General features: G+C 45.4%; 1 protein-coding gene across 1 annotated transcript in view; it reads left to right on the forward strand.

Annotated features, from left to right (window-relative positions):
- Positions 1 to 19,753, forward strand: part of RTN1 (reticulon 1) — a 116,532-nt gene that overhangs the window by 67,548 nt on the left and 29,231 nt on the right. The window contains exons 2-3 of the mRNA XM_041396955.1: positions 1 to 738; positions 4,576 to 5,358. Of these exons, the coding sequence (XP_041252889.1) occupies positions 1 to 738; positions 4,576 to 5,358 (1,521 nt within the window). The remainder of the gene's footprint in view (positions 739 to 4,575; positions 5,359 to 19,753) is intronic.

Consider the following 19,753-nt stretch of genomic DNA (forward strand, 5'->3'; position numbering starts at 1 on the left):
GTGTCACAGGCTCGTCACATCTCTTCGACTACGGCTCCACTGCCAACGGAGGGGACAACTCCTTCTACACCTCCCTGATCTCCGATGTCCACTACACCACCCCGAGGGACTCCACCTATTTCACGGGCATCTATCAGCAGGAAAACACCCCCATTCCCTGCTCGGGCAGCACCGAGGGCTTTAATGCTCTGGGCCATCCCGTTCAAGACGTGACTGGGTTTGAGTCCCGTGGCTTGTTTAGCTCAGATTCAGGAATAGAGATGACTCCTGCAGAGTCTACTGAAGTCGACAAAACCTTAGCAGATCCCATGAAAATAGAAGCTTACAAATACATGGACATGAGTAGATCAGAAGAAATAAAGTACCAAGAAAAACATGACTCTGACTCGGAAGATGAGAGCCCAGGCCTTAGCGATAAGTACCGGGGAACACCCGTGGGGTCCAGCCAGGCCGCCGAACCTCCACGGGCGCCTTGGGAGAGCGCAAAGGCAGCCAAGGAACAAGACCTGCTGGAAGACAGAAAGTCTGGGGGTCAGCACAGTCCCTCTGTGGCTACAACCCCTGTCAAGATCACGCTTACTGAGACAGAAAGCACCAGGGAAGCTGCCAGCAAAGAGCCGAGCCCGACCCAGCCGGACAGCGGCCTGAAACCGAGCCATGAGGTGGTGCCAACGGTGACGGTGTCAGAGCCGGAGGATGACAGCCCAGGATCTGTCACACCACCCTCCTCTGGCACAGGTAATGCCTCAGGGCACTGAGGGTTTTGCTACTCAAGAAGTGGTTGCAATTGTGCCCTGCACATTGGAGAATTACTGTGGATTTTTTGGGGTGAGAGAGTGCTTTGATGAGTCTCCATGGCTGGAGGTGTTTGTGCTCTCCTCTGCCACCAGTTTGGGTAGCCAAAGTGAAGGGGGAGGCAAACTGTGCTCCCCATCATGACACACTGCTCAGGATGGACTGTCCTTCTGTATGGAAAGGGATCCAGGCCTGCTGGGCCCAGTCCTCAGGGATCTCTCCTCAAGGGGAAGCAGTGTCCCTGTGGGCGTCTTCACCTAGGCTATGGTTTGAGCTGGATCCTGGTGGTCTGGGGGTCTCTTGGTCACCCTGGCTGCCCCGATTCCCCAGGAGAAATGAGATGTGTGGGATAAGGGCAATGCAACTGACTGGGTTGATATTATGAAAATGTTAATGGCTGACTTAGCATCTCTTTGCCCCTGCAGAAAATCAGGTTAAATTGTTAAAAATCAGTGCTGTTTTCATGTCAAAGTGCTGCTTTTATGAAGTGCTGAGGAGAGAAATGCTGTCACCTCATTCACGAAGGGTACTGGAGGGACAAAGGGGCAGTCTCTTTAAAAGACTCCTGATTGCTATTGGGGGTTACCAAAACCCCATGTTTATACATTTTTCCTACTGTCTGATTACTGCAGTAGTGCATAATGTCTATTCCTCATTTTCCCTACTATACACTGCTAAAATATAAAAGTACCATAGTCCTTTAAAATTTTTAGACTGAAAATTAAATTTCAGTGTCCCGGATCAAAATCCTTTAACAATGAACATTTGACAAAGAACATCCCCAAGCTGAAACTTCCATTGCTTCAATTTCATTTAGAAGCATCAAAAAAAAAAAAAAAAAAAAAAGGTAGTCTGGCACCCACACTAATACCTTCCCTTGGAGAAATATTTGCTTCTTACAGAAAAGTGAGGGAGCATTTGTGCACTTCCACATAGGAAAAGGAGATAGAGACCACCACGACTGTGAATTTATTCTGCCTACATCAGCCAGAAACTTTAATGAATAGACTTTAGAGCCACATTTTTCTTCTTTTATTTGACTGAGTGAAATCACACACTGCTCCTGAGATGTGCCACTGTTCATCGATTTACGCTTTTTGCTACAAGGTAATTAAGAACTTCAGGCACTGTTACTTAATTCAGTCCTGGTGACTGTTCAAGGCTTTCTTGCGGATGCTGGGTATCAAAACTGCTTATCCATTGTGTTAAGAAGAAGGCATCTTCTTCTAGAGGCTGGCTCCCAAGGCGTGTTTCCTCTGGATTTTCCCTCCTTTCCTGCAGCTGGGAATGTTCCGTGCCCAAACCCCACATTCATAAGTGATGAGGAAATTTAAAACCTGCCCTAGCTATTCCCATGCAGTGACCCAGCAAAGTCGTGGCTCCTAGGTACCCCTCAAGCATTCTGGCAAAGCTGCCAGTCACCCCCTGCTTGGATCAAGACTTTTGAGAACATTTTGCTTTTAATCTCTGGCCCTCATCTTTCTGGGGAAGGAAGCCACAGTTTGTCCCTGCGCTGCACTGGCGCTGAAAGGCCGTGGGTATTTATCCACCTCGCAGTGCCAGCAGTGAATGTGACACCCTGCTGCTGCCACAAAGGACTGTTTTATTCACAAGGTGAATGCCAGGGCTGGGAGCTGCACTCTGCCAGCACAGGGAGGAGCGGGGTGAAGCCCAGGGACAGCATGTTGCTGCGCTACCAGGGCTGGAAGTCACATGCCTGCTTGGACCTGCCGGGCTCAGCCTGGCTCTGGGTGATGCAGGAGAGCAGCGCAGCTTCCTGCAGCCAGAGAAGGATGCACAAGCTCCCAGTGCACCAGAAAATTCCCAGCATCCAGATGGGAGCATGGTGTAACACCACCAGCGCCTGAATCCTTTCTGTGGCCACAATCTGGCGTGCAGAAGGGCATTTTTGTGTCATCTGCAGCCACGGGCTGGAACCTTCCTCCACTCCACTGTGGGACCCAGCCCTGTGGGTACCTGCAGGCACTGTCCTGCCATGGGCCTCTTCACCAGCATCTGCTGGAGGAAACTTGGGGATTTATTGTCCTGGTGGCTTCCTTGACTCCTGACAACCTGCAGTGCCACTTAGTGACCCCATCACATTAATAATGATTTAAATTAGGGAATGAACACCCAGGATCCCAGAGGACAAATTTCCATGTGTGCTTGACGGCTGTGTTAATGTGACTGGGGAATGGCAGTCAGAAGATGCAGACTAGGTTGTTAATATTTTTGTTTTGTTTCAAATTTTGGGTGACAAGATAAGTCGTTATTTTTGCTAATATAGTTAATAATGATATTAAGAATTACAGAAAAAAAAAGTTTCATCCTTGGATCCAACTGAACTAAAAGCAGAGAGAATTCACCACCCACACCCCAAGAAAAAATCAAACCCCTAATTAATAAAAAAAACCAAAAAACTAGTCAACAAACCAAAAAAAAAAAAAAAAAAAAAAATGACAAAAAACAAAAAAAAAAAAAAAAAAAGAAAAAAAAGACAAAAAAGAAAAAAAAAAAAGAGAAAAGTTTCTGATCTTAAATTTTCCACAACTGAAAGCTAAAGTTTGGCAAAACTACAGTTAACCACACATGGATTGTTAGGATCAGCAGAACCCAGCAGCCCCATGTGGGTATTTACCCCCAAAACAGACGAGTACCACTTGGTGACAGACTGATGCTGTCATGTGTGTCCTGTGACCACGCTCCTCTTGACTGAGGATTTTCCTGGTTAAAACCACATTGCTGAGTCACTGGTCAAGCAGTGACCAGCACTGCCTTGTACCTCAGCTTTTTCTTCAGTCAGTGATGCTTCTTTTGTAAGGAGTACCTGCATGGCAGATGCTGTCTAAGGTGAAGTTGTTATTACTCTTAGTCATCCCAGACAGGGAGACTTTGTGCCTGTGCTCCCAGCCCTGCTAGAGGGACACGTGCTGCTGTGAAATCTGTTCTGTTCGTTCCTGTCGGAATTTTGGTTATTGAGAATTTTAGATTTTTTTGTGTTGATAGGTATTGATTTTTAAGAGAACACTGCATTTGATTTGAGGTTATGGAGGCAGTTTTTAAAACTGAATGATAGAACTAAGATTATAGGTGTGTAGTTTGAATAGAAGCGTGTAATATTATATAGTAGAAAATGAACTATATATAGTTAACCATAGTTATAGTTTAACCATATAGTAGAAAACTTAGAGTTTAAGGTTTTAGAATATAGTAATGTATATAAAGTAAGATGGAGGTTTTAGGGTAGAGGCTATTTTTTTGTAGTTTTTTTTTTTTTTTTTTTTTTTTTTTTTTTTTTTTTAATGGGTTTGGGTATTATTGTATAATTAGATAAAAAAATAATTAATTATACAGATATAATTATATACAATAGATATAATTTTATAATATATAATACAATAGTATATAATATATAATTAATATATATGGTATATTTACATATATATTATATATAATACAAGATATATTTATATAATATAGATTGTTATATTATTGTGTAATTATAGTATTGTATTATAGTAGTATATTGTTATATTATATTATTTTATAATATAATTATATATTATTGTATAATAGAATTATGTTGTATTATATAATTATAGTATTATATAATTAGATTAAATATATATATAGTATACGTATAGTATTACATAATTAGATAAAAATATATATAGTATAAGTATAGCATTATATAATTAGATAAAAATCTAAGCTGCTAGAAAATAAGATTATTAACTTTTTTCCTTTTTTTCCTCTTTTTTCCCCCCTCCTCTATGGCAGAACCGTCCGGCTCCGAGTCGCAGGGCAAAGGCAGCCTGTCGGAGGACGAGCTCATCAGTGCCATCAAGGAAGCCAAGAGCTTTTCCTTCGAGCCCGCGGAGGCGCAGCGCTCCGCAGCCGCTCCCGCGGAGAAGCGGGAGCCGCGCCCCAAGCCCGGCCGCGCTCCCGCGGCCCCGCACGGCGACCCCGAAGCCAGCAGCGCCGAGTCCGGCGACTCGGAGATCGAGCTGGTCTCGGAGGACCCCCTGGCTGCCGAGGAGGTGCTGCACTCCAACTACATGACCTTCAGCCACATCGGGGGGCCCCCTCCGTCGCCCGCATCCCCCTCCATCCAGTACAGCATCCTGCGGGAGGAGCGGGAGGCGGAGCTGGACAGCGAGCTCATCATCGAGTCCTGCGATGCCTCGTCGGCCTCCGAGGAGAGCCCCAAGAGGGAGCAGGACTCCCCCCTGATGAAGCCCAAGGTCATGGACATTATCAAGGAGGAGAACAACTCGCGCGCTGACGCCTCGGACTACGAGGCCAGTAAAATGACAGAGAGCAGGATGAACAGGGAAAACCTGGCAGAGTCCTCGTCCTACCTGAAAAGCTCCTTTGTTGCGCCAAAAATAGGCGCTGAGCCCCCGACCTCTGCCGTCAGCACCGAGGAGCTGAAGGAAAGAGTAAAACTGAAGAAACCCATCGAAGAAACTGTTGTTAACCAAAGTAAAGTGTCTTCCAAGGACTTTGGCAAAAAAAGTCCGTTGGCTTCGTTGCTACTGCCGTTTTTAAATAAGCAGAAAGGTAAATGCAGATGTTATGTTGGTTTTTGCAGCGCTGCTGAGGAGGGGGAGGGAGAAGCGCCTGTTCCCTGCAGGGGAGAGGTTTGAAGTGCGGAGCAGGGGGAGCTGCAGGCACAGGATACCCTCAGGTGGAAGCTGGGCACGCCTGTGACAATCCACACAGCATCACTGACCTGCCCATCCTCCTAGGGAGCAAATAAATACCAGCAGCAATAATTTTTTTAGGTTTAATCACAGATACAGGATGGTGCAACCCCAGAACTGTAAGGCTGATTTGTACAGCAGGTGTCTGGAGGACAAAGAAGAACAAATAATCATCTTACCTTTTAAATACTACTTGCTTTGTCCCAGGGAAGGGGTCCAATCAGGGATGTGGTCCTGCATCTCTCAGAAGTGTAAGGATAAAGATTTTGAGGATGCATTTATTAAAAAAAAAAAAAAGAGAAAGACTTGGAGGAGGAGAGGAGTTGGGTTTGGTGGGTCTGGGTGTTTCTGGAAGTGTTCACGGCCAGGCTGGATGGCCAAAAATTGATTCTGAGTGCAGGAAAGGCATGTAAATAAAGGCTGTGCAAAGGAAAAGGCCGGCATTCAAGCCGACCCCAGGAGCAGTCTTGCTGGCTGTGCTGCTGCCAGCCTGTGGGCTCTGGGGCTCTCTGGTGTTCCTGCTGGGCTGCTGACAGCACGGTCATGGCCCTGAATAACAAGGTGGGGCGCAGCAAGAGCCTGTGTGGCTTGCACAGCAATCTCTGCCTAATGTCTATTGCCATCCAGTGGCAGTAACAAAAATGGGCAGTGACTTCCCAGCTCCATTTTACTGGAGCTGTCAGGATTCGATGGAGTGCAGCTATTGCCACGCTGTCGATCACCAAGCAGCCTCTCCTGCTTTTCCACATGGTTGGAATGATGGCTTTGCTCGATGCACCCCGGGCTTGGCTTTGGCAGGAGTTGTGCAGTTGTTACCTGAGTTAGTGCTGCCAGCTCCTCCTGCAGAGCACAGAGAGGCGGGCAGAGCTGCAGCCAAGCAGCCCTCACATCATTCCTGGCATCTCCTGCCAGGGGTGGGCACAGCCCTCACACAGCAGGGCTTGGAGCATGTCTGACTGTGGCACTGCAGGAAGGGAGGCTGCCAGCTCAGTTTCTTCTTCCTTTTTATTATTTTTTTAAATTATTATGTGCTGCACTTGCACATGGCTTGGGCATACAGGGAAGTTCAGAAAAGACCTGCTGTCCTGGAAACATCAATCCTTTGGCCCAGGGCATTTTACAAGAAGCCCAAAAGAAGCCTGGATCAAGGCAAGCTGAGAAGGAGCTCTTTGGCTGAGTCCTTCTGTCTTCTCTCATGGTACCTTTTGGCCACTCTCTGCCAGGATGGCCTGGCTTACCTTGTGCTGGTGTCTCACAGCCTGAGGACCTGGTCTTGGGAGGAGATCTCCCTTATGCTGGAGGATCATGTCTCTCCCCAGCTCCTCCTGCAGTGACAGTATTAGAAGATTCCTTCTTCTTGATCCATTTGATGAAATATGCAGCAGCTTGTTACCTCTCAGATCAGATGCCTGATGTCAGGATATATAAAAGAAAGTGATGTGGACATTCAAAGTAATGGTTATCTTAATTTTTTTTTTCTTTATGATAGAATTTCACTTAAGAAAAGCAAAGCCCAGGCCTGGGGCTGTCACTTACAGGTTAGATGACACAATGGGCAGGACCCAGGCTCCAGGCAGGATCCTGCTGGACACGCGGTCAAATAAAATTAATAATTTCAAGTGCATTATTCTGCAGCACAGTCCTGTGCCAACCTGACACAAAGCATCTTGATTTTGATGCCTTATGAAAGGCTTTCACAGCACTGCTCCAGTTTTTCCCCTACAAATGTGTGTCCTTACCACACACCCTGGGTGGCTGCTGTGGCTCTAAGCACCCATGAGGGACACCAAGGTTCAGGGCCACCCATCACTGCAGGCTATCCTGGTGTCTTTTAGGTAGTGTCACAACCTGCAGTCAGGATCACTTCTGTGTTTGGGGTGACAGTGACAAATTCCCTGGGTTGAAGAAGGTGTTTTCCCTCATTCCTGGTGCCTCTTGTGCCATCGTGTCCAGGGCTATCCCAGACTGGACAAACACTAAGCAGTGTGGGTTTTCCCCCCATTTGGTGTCACAGACAAACTGATTTTCCAGAGTTTCTCGAGGAAATGGTTTTCCAGCAGAGATCTGGGAAAGACCTGAATTTGTTGGGAATGCATTTTTGTTCAGCTAAACATCGTCTGCATTGAGTTAGCACATCCCTGCTGTTGGAGGAGCTGCTAGTGAGGCTTTTTTCCACGGGAAGGGGATGTTTGGTTGGGTGCTTTAGCAATCTGAGTCTCTTTTCTCATCTGCATGCTCTCACCAGGCTGGCTCTGCAATCAGCAGCAAGCCAGGCCAAGGCTTAAGCATACGGTAATGTTAGTTTAATATTTTAGTGCCATCTGCTGTAAGTGCCTCCACACTCTGGCCCATCTGTTTTCTGTGCTTCAGTTTGCTTTTTATGGGGCTCTGGTATCTTTGCATCCTTTGGAAAGCCCCTTCTTGGAAAAGGTGTAGGGGAGAGGGATGTCCTGCCTGGGGGTGGAGTGTCCACACCTTGTGATGCTGCAGGAGGAGTGGAATAAAAACCTGTCCAGAGAAGTAAACATGTGAACCTAGTCCTGGTCTTGCCACGAAATCTTGGAGTAGCTTGGTGAACCTCTGTGGCTCCTCCCACGTGGAACCATTCAGTGGGAAGGGGCCTGTGGAGGCCACTGGTCCAACCCCTTGCTCTCAAAGAAGTTTGGCCAGGTGGCTCAGGTCCTCCTCTGCCCTCTCTGCCACCTCTGTCCATCCTCCCAGCCGAGGCAGGGCTTTGGGGGAGCTGAGCTGGAGCCTGCAGGTCTGGGTCAGTCCTGTGCTGACGCCTCGGCGCCGCTGCCTGCGGGCAGAGCAGGGTAAAGGAGAGGTGCCACTCAGTGCAGCTCAGACAGAGCGGGCTGGCAGGAGCTCCACGAGGTCCCAAGAGCCCATCTCCTGGCCCACAGCCACGATTCCTGGTAGAACACTCTCAACAGATGCTTGTGACTCATTTGGAAAGGCCTCTGTTGGCAGATCCTCCGCTAGTTCCAGGTGTCTCTCAAAAACTGTTAACAGTCTTCCATCCTTCTTTACTTTAGGCTAAGCAATTCTGGTTTCTTCATTTTTTTCCCTCTGTGGTTGTTTTTGAGCTTCCTAAATTGTCTTGTTCCCTCTGTTCTTTCCTACCATTGGGCCCTAGACGTCATCTCCAGCCACTGTGACTGAAGGAGTTTCCCCACACCAGCACTGACTCCTCCTCTGCCCATGGAGGAGGAGAGAGAACTCCCCAAATAAACATTTCTGCCCCACCTCCCCACTTCTGGCCATTTCATGCAGTTCAGCTGCCACCTGACAGCTTGTCACCCGCCAAGCTGTGATAACTCAGCCAGAGCTGAGCTGGAGATGTGCAGGTCATGCTGGTGGCAATGAGCAGTATGCACGCCTGTGGGTCTGTGCTGTGCAGGATTTGTCCTTCACTCCTTTTTCAGGAAGCAAGGAGTGAGTTAGGCCCCTTCTGGCCTCAGGAGTGGTTGCAGTGTCACCTGTCCCATCTGCAGAGGGGACACAGAGAGCTGGAAAATAGTCAGGTGCTGGCTTTGGAGTTCTTCCTGGAGTCCTGGTTTGATGGGAGCGCAGCAGGGTCACTCAGAGGAGATGCCTGCACCATGGAAAGGATCAGAACAAAGCAAAGAACAGGGGATTTTCTCCCTAGATAGTGGTTTGCTTGGGCAGGGGCTGGGATCAGTGGTGATTACTGCATTAATCCCTCTCACAGTGAACACCATGTACATACCAGAGCATGACCTTTTTATGACCTTCAGAAATGTCTCAGTAAATCTCCCCCCTTCATTTCACAACCTGTGTTATCCATAGCCTGAGCATTTGGCCTGCTTCACCTCTAGCATCTCTTTCCTTCCCTGATCTTTGTCTCTATTGATGAAAATTACTCTCTATCTACTGGGTAAGGTCAAACTTTTAATGTATGTGTGACAAAGCATCTTAAACACTGTGACTGGATGCTCAGAGGGGCTTTTAAAATTTGGTATAGCTCTAAAGTGGGAGGATCACATGTCCTCTCCTGGGACTGCTGTCTACTCCACTGCCTGTGAGTGTTAAGTACTGAGCTATAAAAAATTATAGGCTTTATCCTCCTGTTTTTATATATCTTCCCTTCCAGAGCAAGGGACAGCCTCTGAAGAGCTGTCATCAGTTGCAGCACTCCGACAGAACTGTACCTTTCTGACAGATATGACAGAAAATGGTGTTTATAAAATCCTCCTGCCAGATCAAGATTACAGAGTGACCAGTAGAAAAACAACCAACCAAACCCCAGAAAGCCACTTATTTAACTGTATGCAGGGAGCTGATGGTTGAGCCAAATGTTTGAGTGGCAAAGTCCAGGCCAAGCACAGAGAATTGGGAGGTGTCTGTATAGGGATGCCAGGAGCCCCTGATACAGGGAATAATGTGCTCTGACTCCATGATGCAAATGCTTTATTAAGCTATGCTGTATTGCACTAATACTATATTAAATTGCATACTGAAGAGATACTATACTAAAAAGATACTAAAGAAAAACCTGTGACTGTCTGAGTCAGCCAGGACATACCTTTTTTTCAATTGGCTAAGGAATCAAAACAACCTTCATCGGTGTCCAATAACCAAATCACTTTGGATAAACAATCTCCATAACACATTCCACATGTGCAAGACAACAGGAGCAGTGGATAGAGATACGAATTGTTTTCTCTCCTTCTCTGAGGTTCTCACTGCCCTCCCCAGGAAAAATCCTGGCAGGAGAATGATGTCTCTCTCTGTTCAGAGAATGTGAATACCACTTCTGTAGACAAACAAGAACCTGCTAACAAGAGGAATGGAGAGAAAAGGTGTGTTATGTGCAAAGACTTGTCTCTGAGAGTCCGCAGATTCCTATATCCATGTTTGTGTCCACGCCACACCAAGCTGAGCACCCAAAGTTGGCTCAGTTCTGCTCCTGGGAAAGGCTGCAAGGAGACAACTGCTCTTTTCACACGTGATTTTCCTGTTAATTCAGGCACACCTCAAGTGCAGCATCACTCATAGTTTAAACACATTTTAAGAGCCAAAATCTTGACACAGATTCCCTTTTGGGGTCTCTTTGTGTCAGGGATCCATGACTCAGCTTTCAGACAAGGCTGTGACACTGACAATCTGATGGTGCCCAGATTTTGCAGATGCCTGGATGCAGGGATGCTTTGCCTGGATATTCCAGCAGATCTGAGAGATGTCATGGGCAGAGAAACATCTAGCACCTATGAGACAGCAATGACAGCTTTTCTGTGGCTGACACAATATACAGTGAGAGGTGATGTTTACTCTGGGCATACAGAAACAGGAAAAAACTCAAACCCCAACTCATAAATAATGAAGGGGTAAAAGTTATAAAACCTGTAAGGTATTCTGTAAATTATTATATATTAATTACATTAACATACATAATATGTATTTGTATAATTGGAATATAATTAATATATAACAATTAATTAACATAATTATGATAGTTAGTATGTATTATAATATATTAATTATACATTCATATATTTATATATTATAATAATGTCTAATTATATATTATTATTATCAATTAATTATATGCATGTAAATTGTTATTATATTAAAAGTCCTTGATTAGAATCACTGAAAGGTTTGGGTTGGAAGGGATCTTAAAGATCCTCATGTTCCAACCCCCTGCCATGACAGGGACACCTTTTGCTAGACCAGCTGGCCTTGAACACTTCCAAGGATGAGGCATCCATACTAATTCAAGGTTTTAGCTGAGAAGGTGCTTAGGGAAGTTTATACAGTGGAATAAAGATAGGTGAAGGGAAAATCAAAATATATTTCTTTTTTTTAAACACAGAATATTTTTCTTATTAATGCAGTTTTCTCATAAATTTAGTGTTTTGCAGGGAACTCCTGGAATGTTTTGTTTTCTGATATATAAATGCTACTTCTTAACCTCTGCAGTGCTCTGTGAGCTGGGAATTATGGTTTTTCACCAGTTTCATTGATTAATTCATTTGAAGAGTTTGGACTAATTTCAGGTCAGATTTAAATTTAAGATTAAGTTCCAGTGATACAGAATATATTTCTAGGTCTCAATGAGAGGTGGAATACAAATTCCTGAACCTGTTGGCTCTAATTCCTCAGATGTTCAGCAGAATAAGGACTTCCTTGGGTATTGCTATTTGTGTTTGGTAGATATCATGAAGTTAAAATTAATGTATTTGACTGTAGTGAAGGGTGGCCATGTGATAGATTTCCACTGGGGATAAAACCTAGAGGTGGGTATTGATTTTCCTGGTGTTTTTCCTTTGCTTCCAATGGTACACTGCTGATTGGGACATAATAGCTATATTGACTGAAAAGGGGATTTATTTTTTTGTTTTCCTTGGGGAGCTGCTGCGTTCATGTCAGTTGAGAACAATATAGAAATTAAGGGACATGCAATGATCCAAGATTCAATCCAAAGGGCTCGAATTCCCCCCTGAAGGAAGCATTTTGTGTCCTTGTCACTTCAGCTCTTCATCTTACCTTGGTTACCACCTTCCTTTGTTTTATTCTTTCGCAGTATATTTTTTTCTAGCTCTCCTGACCTTTACACAACCTGGGCAATTTAATTTGCTATTTTTTTTCCAGAGAGATATCACGAATACCCTCTTTTCCCTCTGTCTCTGAGAGCAGCTCCGTGCTTTCATGGGAACTGTTGTGGTGAGAGGTCATTCTGGTGTTCTGGTTCTCCTATGTTTAATTTGTGAGTGAGAAATACAAACAACTGTGGAAAATACCCCTAATGCACAAGGAAGACAGGTTGGTTTCATTTCCAGTAATCTCCTGCTCCCACCACAGGTCTGCCAAGCCTGTCTGTGGTGGGGAAATATGGGCATGTCAGGGTTGCTTAAATCAGCTGTAGAAATGAAGGTGAAGGTTTGTCTTTTCGGTGGTGATCACCAATTTCACAAGTGCTCTGGGTCTGGGAGGGTCCAGCTGAGTCTTGTTTCTGAAAATTTGGCATACAAAGCTGCTTGTGCTTCTGAAATAGGTGTTTTTCCACTCAAGGTGGCTGAGCGATTGTTTCCTGCATGTTCAGGGCTCAGAAGACACAAAACATGACAGATTTGCAGCTACCTGACACAGCAGTGGATTTTTTGTGGGGAAAAAACCCTGCCAGTTGGGTTGCTTTAGAGCCAGAACCTCTTTTTTGGGGGGTTTAATCTTCCTTGCAGCTTCTACTTGACTCACTGTTTGAGTCTATGCACCGAAAGCCCTTTGATATCACTTGCTCAGAGAAACCCTTTCCCAGCTGGTGCCAGGAGATTTTACATGGAATTAGTCCTCCAATACTTCCCTGCAAGTTTCCAACATCACTGGAAAAGATGTACAAGATTTCTCCCAGTTTATATCACAATAACTCACAGCTCAGTTCATGAGAGTGCAAGCTACAGTGAGAGGTGACCTCAGGAGAACTCTGAGCTGGGGTAACTTCAGAGGCACTAAAAGGACACAGATAATCAGTATTACCTTTGCAAAAAAGCCATGTCTTAGAAAAGGAGATATAAAGCTTCCAAGGCAGCAAACTGAGTTTGCCTTAAGGATTTGTCATTAGACTATCCAGACTGCCAGGTAATGTAGGAATCTCAGTAAAGACTGTCCTCTTTCCAACTGGATCCTAAAGAATAATTTTCCAGGCAAACAGCTTTTGATGTTGCTACATCATCCATCTGTGATGAGGGCAACAAATTTCCTACAAATGAGCAAAATGTACTTTTTTTTTTTTTTAATAGCTTCTTATATTTTGAATAGAAGGTGCAGTGAGACTGCAAAATTCAAGGGATAAAGCTAATTCAGATTTCCAGGGTTTGGTACCACCATGGCCTGGCTGGTACAAGCTCTCTGCCTTGTTTGGTGCTAGTTGGGATCCACAGTGGCGTAGGATCAAAATCCAGCCTCTGACAACCCCAGGACACTGTTTTCTGAGCAACTCCCATAAATGCAGCCCAGGATCTCTGCTCACTCAGTGTGTGCTGCTGGCAGAGGCAGGCACTGCACAGACAGGTTTTTCTGCTCTCTTTTAGGAATAGAGACAGTTCCTTACAGAGGAGTGTGTGAGGGGGTCCTTGCATACAGCCTCATGAAATGCTGATAGCATCAACACAGCAAGGTCTGTAGCTGAGCAACCAACAAGGTAGGGGAGCCTGAAGAAAAGCCAGCAGAGATTAATAGCCAGGATTTCTGAAGGTTACTTGGTCAGCCAGTGTGGCATTGGAACACTGAAACACAAACAGCTGGGATTACTTGCTCAGGTTAAGTGTAAGGGTTGTTCCAAAGGATTGGAGTTCCTTCCCAAAGAGGGAGAACAGGCTGTCTTCCCTGTTTGCCGGGGATTCCTGCTCTGGAGCTTTGCTGCTGCAGAAACAGGGCCATGTTTCACCCTTAGCTGAAAGTGAAAGGCTTATTGCTCCAACCAGGGAGTGATAAATGAGTGGGATTTAATAAAAGCCATAGTAGCAAATGTGTCCTTCTGAAATGAGCACTCACCTTACCCTTCAAGTGCACAATTACTGCAGCTGGATGTCACACACTGACTCCACTACACATGCACATCTCTTTTGTCTAGAAAAGCTGCTGAAAAAGGATGATATTGGCTAATTTATTGTGTGAGTAATTGATTTGTTGGGTGTGATGAATTGCTTTCACTGCAGTAACACCAGGAACACACAACAAAACTGGGAAATTACCTCAGTTTTTTTCTGAATTCTGGTTTGTGAGATCATCCTTATTGCATGGTTATTGAACTTTATATCCAATAGATGTCTGTAAAAAATAGCTGTTTTTTCCATCATTAACAGAAGCAGTGAGCAGAAGCAGCAAGGCATCCAGCAGAATGATTAACAGAACACCATTCCTGTCAAATTTCCATATATATTGTTATATTTCCATATAACTATGGCAGTGTGATTTTTACTTGTAGATCTTGCTCCCCCAGCAGCAATGAAGAGGAGATTATATTGGAATGAAGTTTAAATGGAGAAAAGGACCAAAGAACTGATCCTACTAAGAGCTGAAACAGCTTTGGCATGTGTTTAATGTCGCTGAATTATTCATTGAGCTGGCTGGGCAAATCGACATTGCAAAAGGAAATAAATGAGGGTGCTGGAGGAAAAATGCTAAAAGATGTGTTGGCCAAATGTGCCCAATGTCACAGAGCTCACAGGGAATTGGGGCAGTGACCCCACCCTGAAGTGCCAGTGGTTGTTAGGGGCAAGCCTTTTCAAAGGAGGGAGCGGATGTTTTGGCTGTGCACACAGCAGTGACTTTAGTGATGTCTGCGGGCCCAGGTCAGCTCGGTTTGGGATGTGAGACCCTCCCTTGGAGGGGAGGCATTGCAAAGAGCTGGCAATGGCCAGCAGGCCGCTGCTCAGGGTCACAGGGGTTGAGGGGGCAGCTCATGGAGCACGCAGAGCCGTGCAGACTGGAAGGTTAGCCTGTGTCAGACACACCTGGCTGGGGAACAAGCCATCTCCTATCCCTTTTAAAATATTGCTTCTTTCTGTTCCTGCACCCCTTGTTAGGTTATATCAGCGTCTTCCCCCAGTGCTTCCTCTCCAGGTGAGAGGCCTTTTCCCCGACCTTTCCTGTCTGCAGCTATTCCCCCTCTTCCCTCCACTTCAAATCCCACAGAAAGAGAGCAACCACGGCTCATCAAAGTGCCTGTGCTACCACAACCCGCAGAGAGGAGTGTCCGGGTGAGCAGTGCTCACTTAGCTCATGCTTGGTGCTGCATGGAGGGGGTTAGAAAGATCAGTGTGATGATCCTGGCCTCACAGGCCCGCTTGGGCTGTGCTTTGAATCCTGCCTGGGGAGCAGAATCATTTCCTGGCACCTCTGTGTCTGCTAAGAGTAGAAATGTTGCCTCGAACGCTGTGTAAATATCTCTGTTACATATAGCTGTGCTCTCCTGGGTATTCTGCAAGGAAACATTCAGAGCACTTGGCTTCAGCTCCTGTTGCTGTTGCACTGGTTCGGAGATGCTGGCAGATGAGATTTTCAGGATTTATTCAGACAAGAGCTTTGCTTTTACCCTGTGGGCAAGGCTGGAGTTCAGAGCTGCAGACTCTGTGGGTTTGAGTCAGGGATAGACCCATATCATACCTGTGTGTATAACCCTCTACCTGCAGTTTTTAAAAATCAGGGTTAACTGTGGGGGTTTGAATATTTCCAGAAAGGTGAGACTGCAACACACTTTCAGCTGTCACCCCCACAGGATCTCACTTCTGCTGACCAAAGTGAAGAAACTGTAAAATGCTGAGGCATCCCCTATGCTTCCTTTTAGCATATTTCGACCCAAAATAGGAAGAGAGAGGATGTAAATATTTACTGGAATTGTGTATCAGAGAGCACCCAGGGATCTGCATTTGGATAATCTGCATTGCAAGGGAAGGCAAGGGAACAGCAGATGACTTTGAAAGGCTGCACTGCTGGATGTGTTTCTTAACATGCACAAATTGCTCCCTGATTTCTCAGAAAAAGAAAGCTCTGGGCTGATTATTGTTTTTAGATCTTATTTTAGATGCAGTGCCTGGAGACCCAGTCAAGATCAGGCTCTTTTGTCAGCCAAGATAAGAGCAAGCAGTAAGGTCCTTTCCTTGGAGAGCTTGCAGGGTGAATTTCACTGTGAGGAGGATTATTCAATGCAGGAATTGCCACCTTTTTGTGTTGTCTGAGGGTCAGCTCTGCTTTTCCTGGTGCCTGCTCCTTTTTTCAGCCCCCTCACAATGGTGTTACCCTTTGGGTGGAGTGGTGGGTGGAAAGGTGAGGGAAAGGGGAGAAAAAAGAGGGGTCTGCTCTGTTTTCTTCTCAAACCCTTTCCCTACTTAGATGCGTCTGAAAGGTGAGAATTGGCAGACTCATGTGTTAGTGAGTCACTACACGTCTGAGAATGCCAGCCAGCCCCGTGCCCCCCTAGAGCATCTGTCCCATCACAGAGAGGAAGGATGGGGAAATTGCCAAACATTTGTTCTATAGCACAGCCACACAGAAGTCTGCCCACTGATGCTGAACGAAGAGATGTCTCTCCTCCTTTGCAGGAGCTGTTTTGGCCCATTGCCTGCAGGTAACATAAACACAGGACATTATTGCCAATCCCCACACCCCAGGTCTGTGATCAGTCTGATTCAAAGCTGCTGCCATTCCCATTTTATTTGAACTCAGCTTTAAATATAGCACACAGAGAAGGATGCAGTGGGTTTGGTGGGAGATGAAGCAGAGCCAGCCCCTGGGATCACAAGATTCCTCCTGCCACATACTATAAATGATGCTTCTGCCAGGCATTAGAGGAAAGGAACTACACAAGGGCCTCAGGACCAAGTGCTCTGCTTTAATTATTCATCTTTAGCAGTAGCTATTATTATTATTTAAGAGCCTGACATATTAACTGCTGGCCAGTTCTTTCCTTGATTGCTACCATCCAGTGTCCTGCTCTTTTTGCTCTTGGGCCAAAGCAGAGCTCTTCTCCATCATGCCAGCTCCAGCCCTTTGCCATATCCCACTCATCCAGGTCTCCTGCACCTCCTCTCCAGGCTTATTCATGCCAAGCCAGGCAGTGCTTTGCTGCTGGTGTTAATCCCAAGTTTGTGCTGGGTTTCCCATCAATTTTCCCCTGAGTCTGACTCAGATGCTGCATACAATACATTCACAGGAGCAGCTCCCACCAGCAGTGCCAGCACGCCTTACTATCATCCCCATTTCTCCCTGAGAGGCACAGGCCTTGTTTACTCCTCTTTTAATAACACAGATGGTTTTAATAGTTCTCTGCCTTCGCCCCCACTTCTTTCTCCTTGCCTGTAGTCTGTTTAATGCTTCCTTCTAAGTGATGGCTTTGTCACTTAATCTCATTAAAACTTCTCTCCATTGAACTCCGTGAGCTGCTTATCAGACCGTAAGCCTAATCTCCCATTTGTAATTAATTTGTTCTGTGCCTCCTACAGTTTGGCATCATTAGATAATGGCATCACCCTCAAGGTCACTGATACACAGCACGAGGTAAACACCCCTGGCTCCAGCACAGGCTGCCCTGCTGGCCTCCTCCTTCCTCCTCCTCCCTTTGACACACAGCTTGATTTTATTGACATGTTTCTCCCTTTCCCTCAGCCAGTTTCTGATGATGCTTCCTGTCCAGCCTGTGCTGCTGTGTGACTGCAGATCAATATCTCTGGCTGTCTACAAGCAAATGCTTTTCTGATACCCTCCTAGCACAGGCTCATCCACACCAGCTTTCTGCTCACCTTCCAGTTCCTTCCTGCTTGGTCCAAGAATTTATTTGCAGTGTTTTTCCTTCCCTTCCATGTTTTTAAAACTTGCAGAGCCTTTTCAGGGAATCCTAGAATCACAGAATAATTAGGTTTGGAAGGGACCTTAGAGATCTCCCAGTTCCAGCCCCCTGCCATGGCTAGGGATACCTTCCACTGGAGCAGGTTGCTCAAAGCCCCATTCAGCTTGGACTTGAACACTTCCAGGTGTGTCCTGGTGGGCTTGGAGTTGGGAATAGGATACAGGAGCCTTTCACCTTCAGGCCTTTGGGCCCAGTGGACACTCAGTGACTCACTTATCAATAGCATAGGTAGAAACAACCCACAAATCATTATTACAGTTCAATCAAAGCATAATAATGCACAGATTATTATTGTTATGATGATTTGACATCTGTATTTTTGAAAATAAAGGAAAAATCCCAGATTCTCACAGTTTATGGCACCAGCCAGTACCACCAGGTGATTTCCACTGAGAGATGAAGAACATTAAGCACTAGCCAGAGCTGAAAACCAATACAGTGCACCCTCCCTTTAAGCCATGTGTTCACAGGCTTCTAAAGGAAGAAGAATACTTTCTGTAGTACTCCCATCTGCTCACTGGGATTTGCTGATATTGAGTTCTCTGGGACCTTTGCAGGCTCTGGAAATAGGGTCAGTCCTGGTACAAGCTCAATCTCTTCATTTTCCCCAGTAGATTTATTTTCATCTCCCATTTTTCTCTGTTTGGATGTAGTTTCTAAGAAACTCAAATGGATTTGACCCATTATTTCAAATTTTGCTGTTCTCTGCCTGAAAACAATCTACTAAACTTAAGTCCTAGATGCACACAGAATTGTCATTAGATCATAGGTATCGTTATTCAATACAGTATTGACCACAGTATTCAGAAATTCAGCATTCAGGCAGCCACAGAGAACAGCTCCAAATCCATTGCACAGAGAGCTGGGGGAAAGAAATCACAAAACACAAAAAAAACCTCAAGATTTTTAGCTCACTGGAGCCTGCAACTCTGTTTCCTAATTGGCAGTTTTTTTAAGTGTGCCTAATTTTTCTTGCCTGATAGTCAAGAAAGAAAAGAAACCCAGACCTACCAGTGAGAGATTCTGCAGCCTCTGGGGACAAGGCAGGCTGCTGTAAAAGAGATTTATGTTTTTCTGAGGGGGATAAGTGCAGGAAGAACATTTTGCATTTGATCCTGTAATGGCTGCACACAGACCAGCCCCGGTGCCTTGCTGGGAGCTGGCACGAGGCCACCAGGTAGATCCAGCTCGGCCACTCAAGAGCAGCTACAATAAAGTCACCCAGTGCCACATTTTGGCCAAGAGGCAGCTCTTACCTGGGGATAAAGGGTAATTACTCCCAGTGAAATGTGCCTGGCTCAGCAGCAAGATGTATTTGCAGCTGGCTGGTGAACTGTTAGGAGCTGTGTGTTTTCTGTGGATGCAGTGATGCCTCAAGATGTTCCTTTAAGGCCAGGAAAACTTCATGGTTATAGTCAGAAACAAGTTTATGCTCAAAGGATGTGTTGGTAAGACAAGTGACTGACAGACAGGTTGACTTCAGGAGATTCACTCCTGAGATCAGAGTCAGGTTTTATCAACAGATAAACCTTTCCTAAACAATCTGTATTTCCTAAACCATCCTTGGTTTAGTCTCTCTCCCTCCGCCAAACCATGCTGAAAACATGTTTTATTCCATTTATGTAACTGCCTTTGTGTGCTGCACTGCCATTCCCTGTGCTCACACAATCACTACACCAGTGTGACCAACAAAAGAGCAAAAATCATTTTATTTGGCATATATTCTGTTTCCTCTGAGAATAAGCCCAAGTTTGTTTTGTTCAGCTGTGATGCATTTGAGCCCCTGTCCCTGAAGAGAATGTTGCAGCACTAAATACCAGATATCTACTATCAAAAGGGATGATTAAAAATGCAGTGTTTTTTATTTTTAATGATCCATTTG

Source organism: Onychostruthus taczanowskii, unplaced genomic scaffold, assembly GCF_017590055.1.
Source record: "Onychostruthus taczanowskii isolate IOZ18803 unplaced genomic scaffold, ASM1759005v1 scaffold1, whole genome shotgun sequence".
NCBI classification, from domain to species: domain Eukaryota; kingdom Metazoa; phylum Chordata; class Aves; order Passeriformes; family Passeridae; genus Onychostruthus; species Onychostruthus taczanowskii.